Source organism: Astatotilapia calliptera, chromosome 6, assembly GCF_900246225.1.
Source record: "Astatotilapia calliptera chromosome 6, fAstCal1.2, whole genome shotgun sequence".
NCBI classification, from domain to species: Eukaryota; Metazoa; Chordata; class Actinopteri; order Cichliformes; family Cichlidae; genus Astatotilapia; species Astatotilapia calliptera.
Window position 1 is genome coordinate 24,496,490 of NC_039307.1, and position 18,825 is coordinate 24,515,314.

General features: G+C 40.8%; 1 protein-coding gene across 3 annotated transcripts in view; it reads left to right on the plus strand.

Moving 5' to 3' along the window:
* Positions 1-18,825, plus strand: part of cntln (centlein, centrosomal protein) — a 92,980-nt gene that overhangs the window by 9,404 nt on the left and 64,751 nt on the right. For 2 of the 3 annotated variants that reach the window (XM_026171264.1, XM_026171266.1), the window contains 6 exons: positions 451-582; positions 1,536-1,715; positions 3,360-3,493; positions 4,488-4,650; positions 5,099-5,338; positions 13,564-13,698. In XM_026171264.1, coding sequence (XP_026027049.1) covers positions 451-582; positions 1,536-1,715; positions 3,360-3,493; positions 4,488-4,650; positions 5,099-5,338; positions 13,564-13,698 — 984 coding nt within the window. The remainder of the gene's footprint in view (positions 1-450; positions 583-1,535; positions 1,716-3,359; positions 3,494-4,487; positions 4,651-5,098; positions 5,339-13,563; positions 13,699-18,825) is intronic. The other variant, XM_026171265.1, reaches the window with a different exon arrangement.

Below are 18,825 nucleotides of genomic sequence, written 5' to 3' on the forward strand. Positions count from 1 at the left end.
TAAGGCCATAAAGGCTGCCAAAAAACATGAAGTAAACATATAAAAAGTGGGTGGTCATTACTTTACACTATTGCTTGTTTTAAGAGCTGAAGCATTTAGTCTATTCATTGATTGTCAGGTTAGAAAATTAATGCTGATAATGTTTTTCAGCCTTTCTTTTGTCTGCACACTTAATACTTTGGGGTTTTGGACTGCTGCAAAAATATGACGTTGAATGGCATGACCTTAAGCTCCAGGAAATTCCAACAAGCATTCACTCATGCTTTGTAGATCTCATGAATAGCTCATTAATCAAGGCCAATTGATTATGAAAGCAAATATAAAAGTGATAGTCTTGTTGTTTTGTTACAACATTTTTAAAAAATGAAGGTTAAAAAAATGCTATGCCTAATGTAACCTGTAGTTTTTTGGGTTTTTTTTGTTCTTTCTGTGTCACCCTGATTGCCACAGAGAGTAACCGGGCAGCAGCAGGAGATTAACGGCTTGTTACAAAGGAGGACGGCGGAAGAGGAGAGTGATTTAATGAAGAAGGAGCTGACAGCTCTGCGTGAACAACTGGTCAATAAGAGTCAGGAACTTGAGGTTGGTGGAACAAATTTTCTGTGGCAGTCGGGGCTTCTGCTTTCAAAAGTCTCTCTTCTGCGTGGCACGACAAGTCCCCCGTGGCCTTAGCCTCGGGGGTATGAATCATTTAGAAGAGAAAGAGGATTGTTCAGCCCTCTTGAACGCAATCTCAGTGTCTTTGTGTCTTCTTCTCCTGTCTCCACCCTCGCTCTGTCTCACCCTTTCTTGCTTTCAGCTTACTTTCCCGCTACGGACAACAGAGAATACTTAACAGCTGGAAAGTCTGCATGTGAGAAAGAAAGCGCGAGCCAGAGAAAAGCAGGTTGTTAACTTGCAGATAAATACTTAATGCCTCCTTCAGTGGGGGGAAAGTGAATAATGTGCATGCGATGGTGTGGCTTCTGCCTAATTATGCTTAGATGGGACATGGCTATGATTAATTGATAAAGGGATGGTCCTTACACAGTCTTGGTGGGGTCTCGTGGTGAGAAATCGTGGGGGACAGCATCAAAGGAGACCTAGGTTGAGTCTAATGGGTTTTGTAGCTAGCACCATTCTCATTAGGAGCCTGTCATTAAGGCTGGCAGACTGGCCCCTGTACCTACGTGAGCCCAGTTCTTGCAGCACGGCTCGGCCAACACCAACCAAACGCTGGCCGCGTGGGTCCAGTCATACAGCACAGGTGACCTTGGCCAATCAGCGACCCATGCAGTGGGCTCCCGCAGAAAAAGCCGTCCACTGTTTACATATTCATTTCAGCCTCAACCCCGTGGGCTGCTTCTCTTTTTGGATCTTTGCAGTTTTCTTTTTTCATTTTCTCAGTTTGAAATGCTACTTTTTCTTTTTCTCTTCTTTCGTCGCCATTGTTTATTTGGCCCTATTGACCCCCTCCCCATTCTACTCCTCACACACACACACACACACACACACACACACACACACACACACACACACACGCCTTCCTTATTCAGGAAATGAAGACAAAATGTAGGAGGAAAGAGGAGGAGGAGCGGCAGGTGGTGCAGGCTCTAGAGGAGGAGAAAGAAGGATTAGCTTCCCGCTGCGCCGCCCTGCAAGCTGACCTGGAGGAGAATCAGAGGCAGGCCAACAGCCAACGAGACCAGAGGGATACTGCCCAGACCAGAATAAAGGTATGAATGTGGGGACAGGTCCACACAAATACAAAGGCACTCACACACACCTTGAACTTTCTGATCCCTCACACGCTATCCTCTTCAGCTTGTGAATATAAAAAGATCTCTGTAGCAAAGCACAGAATTAAATAAACAGGGACTGCACTCAAAGGAAGGACAAAGTTATGATTTAACGTAGGGCAGACAGATCTTCCTGAGTTGTGGTTTAAAAAAGAAAGAAAGAAAAAGAAAAACAAGAATTAAGCAGACCAAACCGAAAGTAGCTTCCATTAAGTCATTGGCCTGTTGGTTCAAGAGTTTGTGGTCAGGTGTGTTTCATTATCCAAATGCAAGCAAGTAACTTTCAGAATCTGTTGCTCTGATCATCATTATGGATCGGTGCTTCTTCTCTCTGTGAACATGAAAATTCGAGAAGACATCAACTGTGCTATTGTTTAAACATTCAACCAATCAAATTGCAGTTCTTGAAAATTGTATTTATTTATTTTTTTACATTTCAAATTTTATTTCCTAGATTTTCAGGAAATAAAAGCCACAGAAGAACCTCACATTCCTCCCCTTCCTTATCGACTAATCATATTGAAACATATTGCTCCCCTAGTCAAATGGAATCAGACAGAGAGTCTTGAATAAGTTAGAGCTGCAGAGTAATTACTCTTGGATGGGATGAGCCCAGTGACTAGTGTATGCACATCCATCACAGCCTAAGACACTCCACTTGTTTTATGATTTTTTATTATTTTTTGTGTCATACATTGATTTGAAATTTGGTGATGGAAAATATCAGATGCGCAGGGGATACATCATGCCAATTTGTTTGACATGGCAAAGATTTATTCGGGAATTTATCATTTAATGTAGACCTGTGTGTACTGTTAAGATACACCTGCATAGTTTTAGTATTTTCTTAACTCGAACAGCGGTGGAGGAATATTCTGCAAATACAGAGCCACAAAGATGTGTTATACGTGAAAAAAATGTGACCGATATAATTATATAATAATTTATAATAATTTCTTATAGCATTCGTCACATAATTTGCTTGATATTAATTAGCGTCGGATGAATTCAGGGTTTGGTGACCTGTACATGTTTGATGTTGTTTAATCTGCTGCAATTAAATGGTTTTTTAAAATTAAAGCAAAGCTAACTAACGCCTTGTCTGCACCTCCTATATACAAAGAAACAGCACAAAAGCACAATAAAAACATTTTCAGATCGACTGTCATGTTAGAACTAAATCTAAATTTTGCTATTCGATTACTTCACAGCAACTAGTACGGCTAGTTGCTGTGAAGTAACAAATTGTGGCCGACTTATTACAAGTGTTAAAGAAGGCATCGTAATTCAGGGCTAAGAAGTGAGACCTAGTTTCCTTGCTTTTCTGTCACTTTTTAAATTTCAGAATCATTTATTTGTTTATTTGTAGACAGACAGTCAAAGTAATGTGACAAGTGAATTATTTTAAATTTGATTGCAGAGTCAGTAAATGAAACGATGCTGGTCTGCGTTGGTTTGAGGATTTTGCCATAGAAAATAAACACTGACAAAGTTGACGTAATAATTCTAATACTTAAAGCATTTCATTTAAGGATAGCCTCTAAATTTGACAAAATCATTGTTATTACTCTTCTACACCAGGATCTAGAGGAGAAACTGCACAACACCTGTCAGGAGCTGACTGCCTTGCAGAGCCACAGTAGCAGCCTAGAAGCTCTGCTTTCCTCCAAAGACACAGAGTTGGCAACTAAACATGAACAACTTGATCACCTTTGGTAAGTTGTACCAGCTGAGATAGTGTCTCTGTTCTTGCAACATCCAAACCCTAATAGGTGATATTTATGGCTAATTTCATTAGTTAAAGTATAATTCTGTCCGCTATAGACGTACTATATGTGTATACCTCGATTTACATGGGTTACTGCATGGAGGAGTGGGTATATTGCTTCCTTCGCTGTGAGGCTTGGGGGTGACACAGATTTCTTCCACTCTGGCCCACCTAAAGCCACTTGATAAGCCCTGCATAGTGGATATGCTTTAAAAGAGAGAGAAGAGGGAACAGGGCAGGCTTTGGCTAAGCTTTAGTCGATATGATAAAAACTGTGAGAACTGTAGGAGCCTTAGTGGTAATCTCAACCTTTTTTAACTACTTTTCTGTTTTAATGCCAGAGGCAGTCTGACATGTCAGTCACACCAGGGCTATAGACTATTCTTGTGGATTTAGCAGGGTGATTAAAGATTTCCTTACAAGTTTGAGAAGCGCTTTGTGGTAATTCCACTGGTGGATACTAAACAAGATGGAAATGACCTTTTGGTGCTGATGACTTTTGGTATGTTGAGAAATGTAGCTGCTGTTGACGAAAGAAGGAAATCTGCTGTCATAAATACATTACAATAATGTAATGTGCATACAACTTTATGATTGTTATTGCTCTATAGTTTTGTTGTGCATTTAGGCATTGATGATGATAAAGGCTTATGAATTTGAGTTGCATATTTATCAAAAGTTAGACTTTTACAGCTGTAACACATGTGCTATTATCTTAAAACCCAAAAGGATTAAAACTGAGTTAATTCAGGTTCTCTGGCATACTTGTTTAAATAGTTATTTTAATATCAGTACACGACCTTTATGTTTCTCACCTTGAATACGTAGTTATAGTTATATAAAAAAATATAACTAAATCCACAATATTTAATGTAAGCAGCACATTATTGTTGTGTACTGTATGACTTTGCATAACGTGTAATGCGAGTGCCTGTGTGTAGTCGTGATTTTGCGGAAGTGCAGACGCTGTACAGACGGAGCACAGAGCATGCAGCGGAGCAGAGCCACCTGATTAAGCAACTGGAAGGACTCAACCTCGACACACAGCGAGTTCTGCGGAACCAAGAAGAGGCTCACTCTGCTGACGCTACCTCCTATCAGCAGGTACTCACAAGTACACACACACACCCAACCTCAAACTCAACAGTGTTATAACCTCTTCATCGCGCTTCACTCAGGCCTCACCAACTGTGGTGATTTATTTCCAAGCTAGCTGTAACCTACAATTATTTTTGTGTCTGCCAGAAAATCATTTTTTCTCGAAGTCTCCTGTTACTGTGACTGGGTTTGCAGCATACTACTTTGCCATGCACGTGGAGGAATCATAGAGAAAGACATTTTGCAAACATAAATCATTTGGGACACGTGTTGTTAACAACTTCTTTTCCCTATTTAGATTATTTAGCTTATCCTAATTTTTCTATTACTGAATATAACAGTCTTAATGTCACCTAATGAGTGGTTTTTGTCATTTTTCTCCCATCGATCTGACCCTTCCATTCCCTCTTGCTTGGATTTTAAACCTCTCTGGCTTATATATATTTGTTGACAGCTATACAAAGAGTTGAGTCAGTGCTACCAGGCTCTCGTGTCTAGTGAGGCCAAGCTCCGCCAGAGTCACCAGGAGCTGAGCAGCCAGCTGGCGCAGAAAGACCAACAGATCTTAGAACTCCAAGCTGGCCTACAACAGCAGCAGCAGGAACAAATACAACTTCAACAGGAGCTGCAGCTGCAACAACAGCCTCAGCTAACAGCCATTTATCCCTCTCCTCAAAAACAAACCAACTTTAAGGTAAGGACTATTCTCATTCTTCACTATGTCTTCCAAAAAGGCCTTAATGAGCAAATGCATAAAAACATCTTAGTATAGCAAGTATGCCAATCTATGATATGCATTTGTTTCACAACAAACACATTATAGTTTGATAATTCTGTCAATTGCTTGCCTGGACTTAATATCTAATTGTCCCAAGGTACAGAGATGTCAATGTGTAGGTGGACCTGCAGGCACAGTAATAACTGACTGGCCCCAGCATGGCCTGTGGTGGTGGTCTTTAACTCAGAATCATTCGTTTGATATTGCTCTAGTTCACCCTTGATCTATCCATCTCTCTGAGCACCAGTGTCTTTTATGTCCGCTATCTGATCTTCTCTCACCGCCAGTCCTAGGCATACGCGCACTCTCTGAATAACATACTTTAGATATCGCCTTTCTCCCCTCCTACCCAAGTAACTGGAAGTCCTTTTAACACACGCAGGTCAGACAGCAAAGCCACGTAAGAGGTGGAGAGAGGTGATTTAATTGGAACTCCATAATGTTTTTGAAGATGATGTTAGAGTTACAATTCTACATCTGTCAGTCAGCGGGACTTTGGCTTTAGCGTTGTGCCTTTTGAACCAATCGCCCCCAAGGCAATAGAGGCCTTTAGTAACTGCTAACGATATGACGATAGGTGGTAGACCACACAGTGTCAGACACTTGGTTGGGGAAAAAATTAAAATCTTGAGACACTTTATTCCATCAGCAGTTCTCTGGCACACCACTTGACATTTTAAGGAGCCTCTCGGTCTCTTCTGCTCTACGACTTACCATTCCAGTTTCCTCCTTCAGATAACTCCATTTGATGCAGCACAAGACAATATTTTTGCAGCAGCGGAGAAATGTTTTTCTGCCTCCGCAGCGTTTAATTCGTTAATTTGATTGGCTGATTTTCTGAAAGTGCTGCTCCCAGACTGTGCAAGTTAGAAGATATCAGTTCAAATGTTAAGTGAGTTACAATGAACCTGTCTCACTTAACCCTCTTAATTTAACCAGCGGTAAAATATAAATGGATCATTTAGTCAGTAATTAAATACAGTACTGTAGTGTTCCCACAGTAATTAATACTACATTTAGAGTAGATGCAGTTAGTGCTCTGTGTGTGTAGTGTGGGCACATACACTGACTGGCCACAACATTAAAACCACTGACCGGTGAAGTGAATAACATCGATCATCTCGTTACAATGCAGTGTGCTGCTGGGAAATTCTGGGTATTTATGCAGATGTTTTTGGGGGCTTTTAATTTTTTGTGTGTCATGCACCATTTTAAGGCAGGTAGTTTTATTGTGACTTACTGATATATGTGTGCATGTTTTCTTGTCTCTTACAGTGAAAAGTCAGCTCACACAATTCTCAGGGCTGGGACATAATTAGAAAAAAATCATATATATAACCAAAGCTAAGAATAAATGATAACTTTTGTTTACCGAACACATGTAGCTGCTGTCTGGCTGATTTGTTTTTTGTAACTTTCTTACCCGCCGACATCAAAGTGAACAGATCAGGTATCCCAAGGTATAGCGCTCAGTCAGGAGGGTTTTCTATTTCCCACTCTCTAATTTCACTGACAGGTTATGCGTACGTGTGGGTACGTCTGTCTTCATAGTTGTGTGTTTGACTGAAGGTGTGTGTGTGTGTATCCGAGCACATAATCGCGAATTCTGTAACAACTTCCTCCCGAACACCTGTTAAATTCAAATGCTCGGGTTGTTAAGGCAGATTTGATTTTAATTTTAAATGTTTTGGTGGAAGTTACTATTGGAGGTGATCAAAGTACTGATCGCAACAGGAGCACAGGGGGGGAGACACAGTGCTCATTTGAATATGGACCGGAGCGACGGCTTTGAACACCCCACCTGCAGTGGTTTTTGGTGGGGGCGGGGATAAAGGAGGGGTTGGGGTGAGAGGAATAACACCTATTGTGTGTTACATTTCCATGCCGCACACCAGGATTGTGCGTTCTCGCTTGTCTTATGCAAAGTTAACTCTTTACAGGAAGCTGAACAAGACTTTACAAAGGCTCAAATGTGGGCAGTGTGTGGCGTGACCACACAGCTCAACTCATTTTAATCAGGCTGGTTTCTACTTGAATAATGTAAATCTATTATCTGTTAAATCTATTTTTGTTATTTATCCACAAATTAAAATATAAATACTACATCTATCAGTCTGTCTCTCTAAGATCTATATTTGTATGTAGATAGATTGTCACCATTTTTTAGTACATCAAAAGTCAGCTAATTGCTCCTGTGCTTAGGTAGTTGTCCAGTGTGTGGGTATTTGCCTGTGTTTGAGTTTATAAAGTGGTGCAAACATCTCCATGTCAGGCTGTAGATGGCCCGATGCCCTGATCTTCTAGCTTTAGGGCCTGGCTGATCATCAGGCACCTGGATGACCTCCATGCACAACGAGCTGCTGTGAAATTGCCAGGTTAGGGAGGCTTGGGTTGCCAGGTTGGGTGGTCACCATCGCAATCTAGATGCAAAGCAGGCTCCCTCATTAGCGGACAGAAAACTAGCTAGTCTGAACATTTCATTATTCAGAAGCGTTTAACTGCATCGTTTGTATTTACTGTAGTTTAGTTAGAGTTTGGCTACTATCAGAGCCGAGCTGTGATTAAAGACCAACATTAGAATCCACAGCAGACCTCAGGCTTTCTGGAATCATCACCGCAGTAAATGAGTGGTAAGTTGTTAATTATGTGGGCAGTCATTCAAAGCAGTGGTTACTCTCTCATCAACATTGGAAAGAGAAAATTAGGCATTCACATTCAATCCAGAAAAGTTTGGTCTAAATATAATGGGAAGAAGCACCTGTGTCTTTTGAAATGTTTACTGAAACTTTTTTTAATGGCCTATTTAAAAAAAACCCAAAAAAAACAAAAACATTTATACAAGGTTTGTGTTTTTTTTTCTTTTTGTTTGCTTTGGTTTGTCTCATTATCTCAATAGGACAACAATAATGTTAACATAACACCTGTGTTTTTTCTTTAAACTATGTCTATAGACATTTGAATGCCGCTTTAATATAATGATACATGAAATGCAGTAAGGTCTCATACTAAGCCTGAAGCACAGAAATAACATTTAGAGACATGACCGAGCCTTCCCCCCCCTGTTTTTTTTAATATACTGAATGAACCCCACACGTTGCATCTCCCTTATCTTGCTGAGATCATTTTTTAACATCTGCTCCTGGGTTTTTATTAATGTTGGCTAATTTAAACGCTTTTAGATGTGTAATTAAAGTGCTAGTGAGACGCTCACACGTGCATAAATTTATACACCCACCGTTTTTGTCAGGTCACCTTTGGCTTTGGTGAGGCATTTCTTTTGATCATCATCATCATTAATGGCAGTCATCGGCTGAAAAGGGTGAAAACATAATGCCACGAAGAAATATGAAATCAGCTTTCAGCTAGAAGTTGAATAGACACTCAAAAAGGCATGAGGATGAGTTTAGTATGTTGTCCAGCTTGTCTCAGTATTGTAATTTTTATTTCTGTATTTTTAAGCACTTTGCAGACCTTGGATTTTTAATTTCTTAGATTTTGTAGTTCTCTGTAAAATAACACAAGGATTAAGGAATGCCAAATGTTAACTATGTTGCACCACATAAGAAGTGTTTTGCAATATATTGTCAATATTTAAGTCAATTAAATATTGACAATATATTGCATTTCCCAAATGAAAGATGGTAAACTGAACTAAAGGTAACTGAATTGTGGTGATGTGAAAAATGGCTGACAGCAGGGTAAAGCAAATCAAAAAGCAGGTTTATAAAGTGGTGCAAACATCTCCATGTCAGGCTGTAGATGGCATGACGTCCTGATCTTCTAGCTTTACATTGCATTTTAAAATTAACGCAATAAAGAAATGTGTAAGTGAGTATCAAAACTACTGTATAATGATAGCATTGCTATTGTGGGGAAGGTATCACGGTAGTACCAAATTGCTACGATATTGCTAACCCTAATAAGCATGAAATTAAGTTCAATTAAAATAAGGAGAGAGGAAATAAGTTCATATATGAATTTAGCTTTGAATGTTCATCATTGTACTTTGTGAAAATGTGATTGAAGGCACAGGCCTTGTTTTCATTCATGCTACAGTCACAATGAGGAAAACGGTGACTGGAGACCATATTGCAACCAAAGTTATTGCAACCAAAGTTATTGCAACCATGTGCAATGAACTTGCAATCTTGTTGCCTTCGAAATGGTTGCTTCGAGGCAGACACTAGGTCTATCACCACTTGCAGTCAGTTGGAGTCTTCAAAGCGATTTTGGTGCAAGAGACAATGAGACAGAATCAGCCTGCTAAACGGAGTCAAGTGGGCAATTATATGCAATCTGTGACAAAATAGTGATTAATTGGGATTAAATCTGTGAATATATGTCTACTTTATTACTTTACTTTAACTACTTAGAACAGCCTCAGCTTATGGGCAACCAGTTGGTCACCGCAACAACTTTCAATCAGTCTAAGACAGCAAAAACAATTCACTGCTTTCACCGAGCAACCACCGATTTTTTCCTAGGCGCAAGGAGTCTCTGTCCTATTTTTGCTCTAGTGTGACTGAGCCATTAAGACGAATGCCCTTCCTTTAACTAAACTCGCAGGACCTACTTTAAAGTATATTAATCTTTATTGTAAACACGTGGCTGTATTCACACGTTTCTTTTTTCATTTGAATTCCATTAATGCTTAAAATGCATTTTTTTGTCAGTGACTAATGTTATGTGTGCTGATTGTATTATCACTAAATAGTATTACCTACATGAGTTTGAGTTTTGGGTGTGTATTAGTAGTAAATATTGTTGTCAACATGTGTGTGTGTGCGTGTGAGTGGGTGGGTGAGTGTTTGGAGCTGGCCCACGTCCAGGGCCAGAGACATACTAATGACATAGATGCCAGTGGTGTGTTTTACAAGCTCAACTGCTCTCATTAGATGAGAAACTCTGTGTAGCACAGCTCGCCTCATTAATGAAGCACAGCCATGTGCCGCTGCAGAGACATACACTCACTCGTTCTAGCACATACACCCGGGTCAAACAGACTGTGTGGGAGGACTCAGGGCTGGGTACACACTCCGAAAACATACACGCACCTACTTCCTACTCACTGTGTGCCGTCCTTCTATTAAGTCCCCCTCCACTGCGCTGCCAGTTAAAACACACACTCATCCATCTATGCACAAAGACACATGCTCTTTGAAGACTCACCATCTTGAATACAAAGTGCACCAGGCCTGAGAGTGCACTGCTTAAAGTCCTCACTTCTCAGGCCTATCCAATCACTTTCACATATGCTGTCGTTCCATTCATTCTATTCGAATGCGATTGTGTGAGCATGCGTTTGTGTATCCATGCAGTGAGTGGCTTTGGGTGTGTGCGTGTGGGTGGGGAGCCCCTCCTGATTATAGCTACTCCATAATTAACAGTGATCAGATTTGTTTTGTGGCATAAATGGTGCATGTGTAGAACATTAGGCCTGGCAAGTCTCATTTCACATTCAGCTCAAGGGCTCGGCAGCAGACGGGTCACGAGCTTCAGGGAGCACAATCACAAGCCTCGCTCCATATGGTCCTGCCTGCCGCATCCTCACATGTGAGGGCCGCCAGTGCCAGACAAGTTCCCCCAAGAACCTAATCGTGTTCAGTAATTACCAAGACCGGCTTTTCTCTCTCTTTTTTTCCTCCTCCCCTCCCTCCCTCAGCCTCCTCCCAATCTCTTGCTCTTTTTATTTATTTTTTTCACCACACCTGCATGCTCTCTTCTCCTCTGTCAATCTCATGCTCCCGTGCCGTCTCTTGGTTTACTCTAAGCTACGTGTAATCTGTTTGTCTTTTTTTTTCCGTTTATATATATATTGTTGCTCTTTTAACGGCTTCCCGGCTTTCCTGTTTTCCGCTGGATGAAAATCAGGAGGGCGATGAGAGAGAATTCGCGAGGAAGAAAAGTCAGACGCTCCCGCATCAGTTAATTTCTAAATTGCTTTATGTGGCTGATGCCGAAAAACGCACTCCATCCTCCTGCCTGCCTGGAAATTATAAATAATTGTAACAGATGCGCCAATATGGCCGGCCTCCAATAAACGAGGCCCCAGATAATTTGACCAACCCCCTTTGACAGGCCAATTTAATAAAACATGAACAAAATCTTCCTCACTAATAATTTATCATCCCCTCTCCTCCCCTTTGGTTAAAGTTGATTACCCTGGCAGTTAACAAGGTCACGCCCAGATGCCAGGTTTCTGATAATGCAATCAGGACTTGTTGGAAAAAAGGTGATGACATCCTGTGTGGTTTTCTTCACAACTTGGCCTCCCAGTACAACATGGTGGTGAAGGCCTTTGTTTGTCAAAGAGCTTCAATTTGATGTGTTGAGTCAAAGTGTTGTTGATAGCAGCAGGTGAAGCTTTTCTTTTCTCTTTAGTTTCACACTTTTTCTTATTAGCGATTTAAGAAAAGGCGTGAATATGTGCAGGTGATACAGTCAAGAGGTATGTGGATGAGTTTTTGAACTATAAAAGGGCTTGTCTGACTTGATAAAAACTGCCTATACAGCACGTGGCCTTTTGGCAGTGGATTAAAAGTCATGCTGTCCTTAAAGCTATAATATCTTTGCACAAAAACGCACACTCAGCATAACAACACAACAGTAGCTTAAGCGTAGAGATTAAAGTTTGAGTGACATGGGCAGTTTGAAGGTGACAGTTGTTGCCCTGTACATACAGAAACCCCCTCTGGTTAGTCTTGATTGTGTTAGTATTTTGTCCCAAAGTGTCTCATTATACACTTTTTTCCGAAATGGTGGAGCTGCTGGTTAATTATCTCTTGACTAGATGAGATATCTGGGTGTTGACTGCAGTGAGCTAAAGTTGCCATTCTTTTTAACTACATGGTGGACAAACTGTTATCACATTTGTAACGCAATGCAGTACATGACTGCTGCAAGTACACAAAGAAGATTAAAGATTTAAAACATTATTTTAAAAAAGTATTTTTTACAGTGGAAAGAATTAAAGGCAGACTGTATTCTGCTTTGGTTAAGCTTAAGCAAACTTTAAACTGAATTAAGCAATAAAAAAATACATTAGCCTGATATTGGTTCATTAATAGCTTGCTGTTAATTTAAAGAGAACATATCCATTTTATTAGGTACACCTTGCTAGTATGTGTTAGATCCTCTTTATCCTTCAGAACTGCCTTAATTCTTTATGGCATTAATTGTATAAGGTGCTGATATTTTGATATTTGTCTGAAACTTTGGTCCATATTGACATGGGAGCATCACACAGTTGCTGCACATCTTTGATGTGAATCTCCCGTTCCACCACATCCCACTACTAGCCTGAAACATTGATACAAGGCAGGATGGATCGATGCTTTGATGTTACTTATGCGGAGGTCTGGCCCTACCATCCCAGTGTCACAGTAGAAATCAAGACCCATCAGATCAGACAATGTTTTTCCAATCTTCTATTGACAGTTTTGCGGAGCCCGTGCGAGTGGTAATCTGAGTTTTCTGTTCTCAGCTGACACAAGTTGGACCCAGTGTGGTATCCCATTTCCTTCAAGGTTTGTCATGTTGTACATTCAGAGCTGCTCTTCTGTATACCTTGGTTGTAATCCAATCGATAAGGTGGTTAATTAATTTGCCTTCTTATAAACTTGAAGTAGTCTTTCTGTTCTTCTCTAGTGTTTTTGCCCAGATAACTCCTGCGTAGTGGATATGTTCTCATTTTTGGATGGTTTTCTCTAAGACCTAGAGATGGTTGAGCAGCCAAATCCCCATAGATCATCAGATTCTGAAATACTCAAACTAGCATGTCTGCCACCTTGTGACATTCAAAGTCACTTATATCACCTTTCTTCTTCATTCTGATGTTCGGTTAGAACTTCAGCATGTTGTCTTGAGTACGTCTACATGCCTGATTGAATTGAGCTGCTACCATGTAATGGGCTGATTAGATATTTGCATTGACAAGCAAATATGGTTAAGTGGGTGTGTTTGTTACAGCTGAAATACTCAACTTTGAGGAATAACATGGATAATATTTTTAAATTTCCGGACATAAGCATGACAAAATAACAGCTGTCACCAAACCAAGGCTCTGTTTTCCATCAGCCTATCTTAGTCGTCTCTTTTCAGCCTTTCAAGCACCAACATATGCGCCATCTCTTTTCTCACAGGCGTTGGCGTCAGAGCAGGTTGATGCAGTAGCCCAGAAGTCTAGCCCTGACCAGGCCTCTACTCGAGGTTCATGTCCCAGGCCAGAGGGTAGTACTTTCCATCAGAGATCTGCCAGTTCCATTAGAAGACAACAGGTAGGTCAGAACATGCTTCTGGTAATTATGTCAAAGCCAACACGTGGATGAGCAGCTAACATACCCTCACTTATCCATTACTGTTTTGTTCAGATTAGATCAAAGCCACAGAGAAGGGATATAAAGGAAACTGTCTTTCTAGAATCATATGATTTATCAGACCCAGCCCCTGCCAACCTTTGTCCTGAACTTCCCAACACACACACACAGATGCCCCTCCTACTGTGACCAAGCCGGCGTGTGCTGCTGGTTTCACGCATGCCTTGGGCTCAGGCACTGGCTAATTTACCGCTTCAGCAGTACATTATGAACAAGAAAGAAGCTTTTGATCTTCTCAGTATCCAACTCATAAGTTTGGCAGGACATGTTTCTAGATGGCCTCACTCACTCTAAAGCTGGCCTGAAGACACGTTGTTTGATTTAAGCCGCTGTCCTCATTGTATCTTAAATCGAAGCGCTTCTGTTCTGGCAGTCTATTTGTGTAATGTAATTATACCGTGCAAAATAAATAAATAGTATTGACATTTGATGAGCTTCCTTTATGCTTGCCTTAGGGCACACAACTCACAAACACATAATTGGTGTACTATCCACCTATAATTCATTATCAAAAACATGCGCCAATGTTGATCCTGCTGCTGATATCCAAAATCAGTGTGTAAATACTTTTTTTTTGATATTCTATTATACTGACTAATAACGTGAATCATAATGAGATCTACTGAATGGAAATCGGGGCATTTGTCATCAGTTTCAGTAAACGTCAGCTTGGCTTTTCATTTATTATAAATGCAATCCTGCCTGTCACTGCCTCTGACCACACATTTACTGTGTGTTATACATACGTTTACAAATGAGATTTTAATGCAGGCACATGATCATATTAGAGCTGCCGCGCCAACATTTACAGAAACAGATGTCAGATGAAAGATGGAGAGCTTTGAATTGAACTAACTCCTTTAAATGAAATAAAGTTATTATTTAACTGAATGAAATTTAAGATTGATGCGTTTTATTTTCTGAGTGGCGACTACAAAGTGGCATCTTTAAAGTGGCATTCTTTCACATAGCACAGTGGCACGTTCACGTCTCTCAGCTAGTAGCTATAAGAACTCCGGTTATTACTTTAAAACATGTAAACTTCATAAAACATGTCCAGCCTTACTGTAAATCTTGAATAATTTCTAGAAGCACGATGATGGTCCAAAAAAACTATAAACTTTTTATGCCTCATTACGATTCATACCACTCCATTTAAACTGGAATAACAAACTGGAAGGTCAGCAGCTGATGAGACGAGTCTTCTGTTCAGCATACTGTTTCCCCCTTGGAATCAGATTTCTGCTATTTTACTCAATGCCCACAGTGAAGTGGGATTATTGGCTGCGTCTATAAACAGTGCAGAGTGGTGCATGTCCGACTGTGTTGGGTGCATGCAGTAAGTGTTATAATGATGTTAGCCATTAAAAAACAAACAAACAAAAAAACTATGTCTCAAGGAACTTGAGAGACTTGGTGTGTGTGTGTGTGTGTGTGTGTGTGTGTGTGTGTGTGTGTGTGTGTGTGTGTGTGTGTGTGTGTGTGTGTGTGTGTCACATGATTTGAGTGAAGAAAGTTTACTTTGATGTGGAAAATTAGATTTGAAAGACCTCATGAAAAATTGTATTTTCAAGTTCCAGACTGTTTAGAGTTTTTATTAGAAACAACACTGTGAATTGCTAACATTATACAGAGTGGACCATTTTTCAGCATGATTTACTTCAAGTTTGAGCTCAAACTTGAGCATTTGTTTTTAAAGTTTGCTTAGTAACAGTGCTCATTTGTATGTATAGTCATCAGGGAACGTGAACACATTTAATTACTCTCCAGATGCACTCATAACAGGCTAGTGCAATCATAAAGAAACCCATTGATGACAGTGACTCAGTGTCTCTGTCAGATAGAAAGTGGAGGAGAGGTGAAGGGAGGCGGGCACTCAGTGAAATGATTCTTTCCTCTGCTGATTCCTCAGTAAATCCGGTTTTTAAGTTACAGACCTTTTCCCTCATTTCCTTCTTACTATGTGCCCTCTGTCCCTCCTTCTGCGTTGCACTCTCATGTTTACAAAGCCATTACAGGGTGTTATACACAGGTCAGGCCATGACCACCAGACAGCTGCCGAGCTGAGGTAAATGTCGAGGACAGCCTTCTGTGTCTCGTGTTCTCTGCTTTTTATCCTTCAGGCCTGTCTTGTGGAACATTAACATCAATGCCGCAACACAGAGCTTCCCACACAAATAAAGGGCATTCATGCGTCTTCGGGTCCAGCAGCAGTCAGGCGTCCAACTGGACCAGAGAGAACATCTGCACCAAAATGTCAGTCATTAGTCAGTGTCACCATTTTATTAATTTACCGTGGACTTTAGACAAGCACGCAGTTTGTCTCACGTGGTTCTCACCTTCATTAATAATTACTGTGATCAGGTTAAGTAGTAAATATCATTCACAATTTATATTTCTACCTGAAACCCAGTTTAGAGTTTGTCTGCAGTATGTCATGCACTTTATAATTGCTCATCTTTACTTTTAGGTTTAGGACTTCGAGTTGGTTTGGATTCCCCTTTTGGAATCTGTGTTTCCCCCTTGTACAGACAAACTAAGCCAGTTGGCCTGCCACTCATCAGGAATATGCAGATCAATCTGCTAATTAGTTGCATAGAGTCATTAAGGCTGAGTTAGAACACATGGTTGGCACCCATGCAGGCATGTTAGCAAAACCTGGCCGCCAGGTCACTGGAGTCAACTGTAGCCTCAGAGCACATTTCCCAGCACACGTACATCGTGTATATATTAATGTCACAAGCAGATGTTCTGTTTTAAATACACATTCTGTGATGTTAAAACTAAAGGAAATGTGTTATACAGTAACTAATTAAGTGACAAATGCGTTTTTTAAGTTACAATAAAAAAAGTCTTAATGTCTAATCCCTTTCTTTTAAACATGTCAATTAGCATTTTGCAGCAGTTGCTATTCACTGAACAATATCTGCTGTCTGTTAGTGTCCTTCTAAATAGGTGAAGTTCGCCCTCATGTGAATGATTTGAGTTGCAGACCCATACACAAGGGATTCATGAGGAGCAATGCAAAGAAAGCAGAGTCCATTGTTTTCATGTATTCCATGTTGCCATGTAACAACATTAGTATTAGTATTTAGTATTTATTTATTTATTGTCATTGTCAAGAACAATGAAATTGCGTTTGGGGCTTCCATACAACCCCAAAAAAAGAAGAAAATAATAAATACCCCTTAAAACCCAAGTGTACATATTTAACCCAGTGTGACTCCAATGCAATAAGACAATCCTTAGCAATAATGTTCGTAGAAATTCAGACAAAGACCTGAGAAACATGACAAAATACAACAATGCAACCCATTCAATATTATTGTACTGTGAGATATGATATCAGATATGATAGTTATCTATTTAAGAAAGAGGGGGGGGGGGGCAGGAGGGGGAAGAGAATAAAGATATGATGCACCAATGCAGACCAGTTCATTGCTATTAAGAAGTTGGATATGGTTATTGTCCGTGAGAGGGGGGCAGAGAGTTCAGGAGCCTCACAGCCTGTGGATACAGGCTGTTGGCCAGTCTGGATGTTCTGGCCTGTATAGACCTGTACCTTCTCCCTGAGGGCAGCAGATGGAAAAGGTGGCGCGCAGGGTGATGTTGGTCCCGCAGGATACTGTGCACCCTCCTCAGACAGCGAGTGGGGAAGATATTACTGATGTGTTATGAATTATCATGCAAAAATATTTTTTTCACTCACTTTTGAGAGTGGAGAGTTTTCAGGCAATGTTATTTTAAAGTTTGCCAAGCTGCTTTGTGAGCACATGTACAAGTTGCGCTATTTGTTGTGCTGACAGAGTAAGGTGTGATTTGGCTTCTGCAGGGAATCTTTGACATATCCTACGTAAATGACTGACGTTGTTGCCTGCATTTATGTTTGAAACAAATAAAATGTCAGGACTTTTTAAAAACAGCCGTCAGAATGTACCATGTCCCTCCTGGAATTTGCTGACATTTTTGAGTCCTTATATTGATGCTATGTTTATTATTCCTCAGACTGAGACGATTGTTGATCTCTTGCTGATATATTCAAAAACTGCTGCGATAAAGTAGTCAGGAATGCACAGGAGGAATCAATGGTACGGAACAGGCCAATCACAGTAGCTGCGCGCTGCGTCAAGATGACTTGTAGTTACAATTCTAAGGAGGTTACACCAGGAGGGTGTGGGTTTCAGCGGGAGTTTGCAGTTTCCCACTGAAGCATAAATCCCCACCGGTCAAGCACCAAGATGTGTTTGGTTCCCCCAGTGCTTGATTAGTGTATGATTTTGCTTAGGACACTAGGGCATGAGATATTTTCTTGTTTCAGCCGTAACAACAGGTGTTGCAATATCAGAAAAGGCTGAAATCTTAATGACTTTAATAGGCAAGAGAGCTTGTCAACAGCAATCAAAATACATATTTTTTGGATGGTGGGGGGTTAGGCTTAACTGATCTGCTATCCTCTCATTAACCTCACCACTTTAGCACCACCTCCTCCTCCTGTACTGCTCATCTTTCTCTACCCAAGGACTGTTGTGCATTTAGTCGCATTGCATATTTTAGCCTGCCATCTGGTCAGCCCTGCCCGGCGCTACAGGAGGGCCTCCTATCCTTTCATATTCATATTCCACTAGCATATTGTTCCCACCGCTTTTCTACAGCGCAGCCCCAGCAATTCTCCATTTCTTTATTTATTTCTACAGAAGAGGCTGGCAAGCAAACTGCACCCCCCCTCCTAATCGGCGGCTCTTCCAGTTGTCCTATCAAGTGTAACCTGGAGGCCCCTAGCAGAGCAATTAGAGCGGCCTCCCTGACCACCTCTTGTAATGAAGCCCAGCACATTCTGGAATCTATAGCCCCTTTAGTCTCCCCTAATGGGACATCATTATTGTCAAAGAAACAATGTAAATGGAAATGAACATACTCATTAGCCAGTCGCAGGGAGAAACCTTTGCTGCTCTCAGCTTGCAACTCCTGCTTCCAAACACACACACACACACACACACAAGAGTGAACCTCCTCCCTTCAGCTTCTGTG